The sequence below is a fragment of the Meleagris gallopavo genome, chromosome 27 (assembly GCF_000146605.3).
Source record: "Meleagris gallopavo isolate NT-WF06-2002-E0010 breed Aviagen turkey brand Nicholas breeding stock chromosome 27, Turkey_5.1, whole genome shotgun sequence".
Lineage (NCBI taxonomy): Eukaryota > Metazoa > Chordata > Aves > Galliformes > Phasianidae > Meleagris > Meleagris gallopavo.
In genome coordinates this window covers 5,946-6,324 of record NC_015037.2, presented here as the reverse complement: position 1 = coordinate 6,324, position 379 = coordinate 5,946, and the positions used below count along the sequence as shown (strand labels likewise).

The window sequence follows — 379 nt, the reverse complement described above, 5'->3', positions numbered from 1 at the left end:
CACTCCTGTGCCCAGCCCAATGCCCCCATCCCAGGGACCCACCCAGACCCCACCTGAAGCTCATGGTGAACCACACAGCCATCATCATCAGCGTGATGCGGCGGTACTCGGGCGCGAAGCACTGCTGGAAGTTGCTCCAAACCTGCAGGGTTGGAGGATGAGAGGTGAGACAACAGGACATAGCAGAGACCCCATGGCTGTGGGGCTGAACCTCACCCCATACCTGCTGCGAGAGGCTGAGGCAGCGCACCAACCAGCGGCGGTGCCACGCGCCCGTGTCCGCCTGGATCTCAATCAGCTCATCCTCCCTCTTGATGGTCTTGATGTGGGTGACCTGCAGGCGCCCGTGCCTCAGTTTCCCCACTCGCTGTCACCCCCC

General features: G+C 62.8%; 1 protein-coding gene across 1 annotated transcript in view; it reads right to left on the bottom strand.

Moving 5' to 3' along the window:
• Positions 1–351: 351 nt before the first annotated feature.
• The window catches only part of LOC104914395 (synaptic vesicle glycoprotein 2A-like), a 1,809-nt gene continuing 1,781 nt past the window's right edge, over positions 352–379 (bottom strand). The window contains exon 3 of the mRNA XM_010723832.2: positions 352–363. Within this exon, the coding sequence (XP_010722134.1) occupies positions 352–363 (12 nt within the window). The remainder of the gene's footprint in view (positions 364–379) is intronic.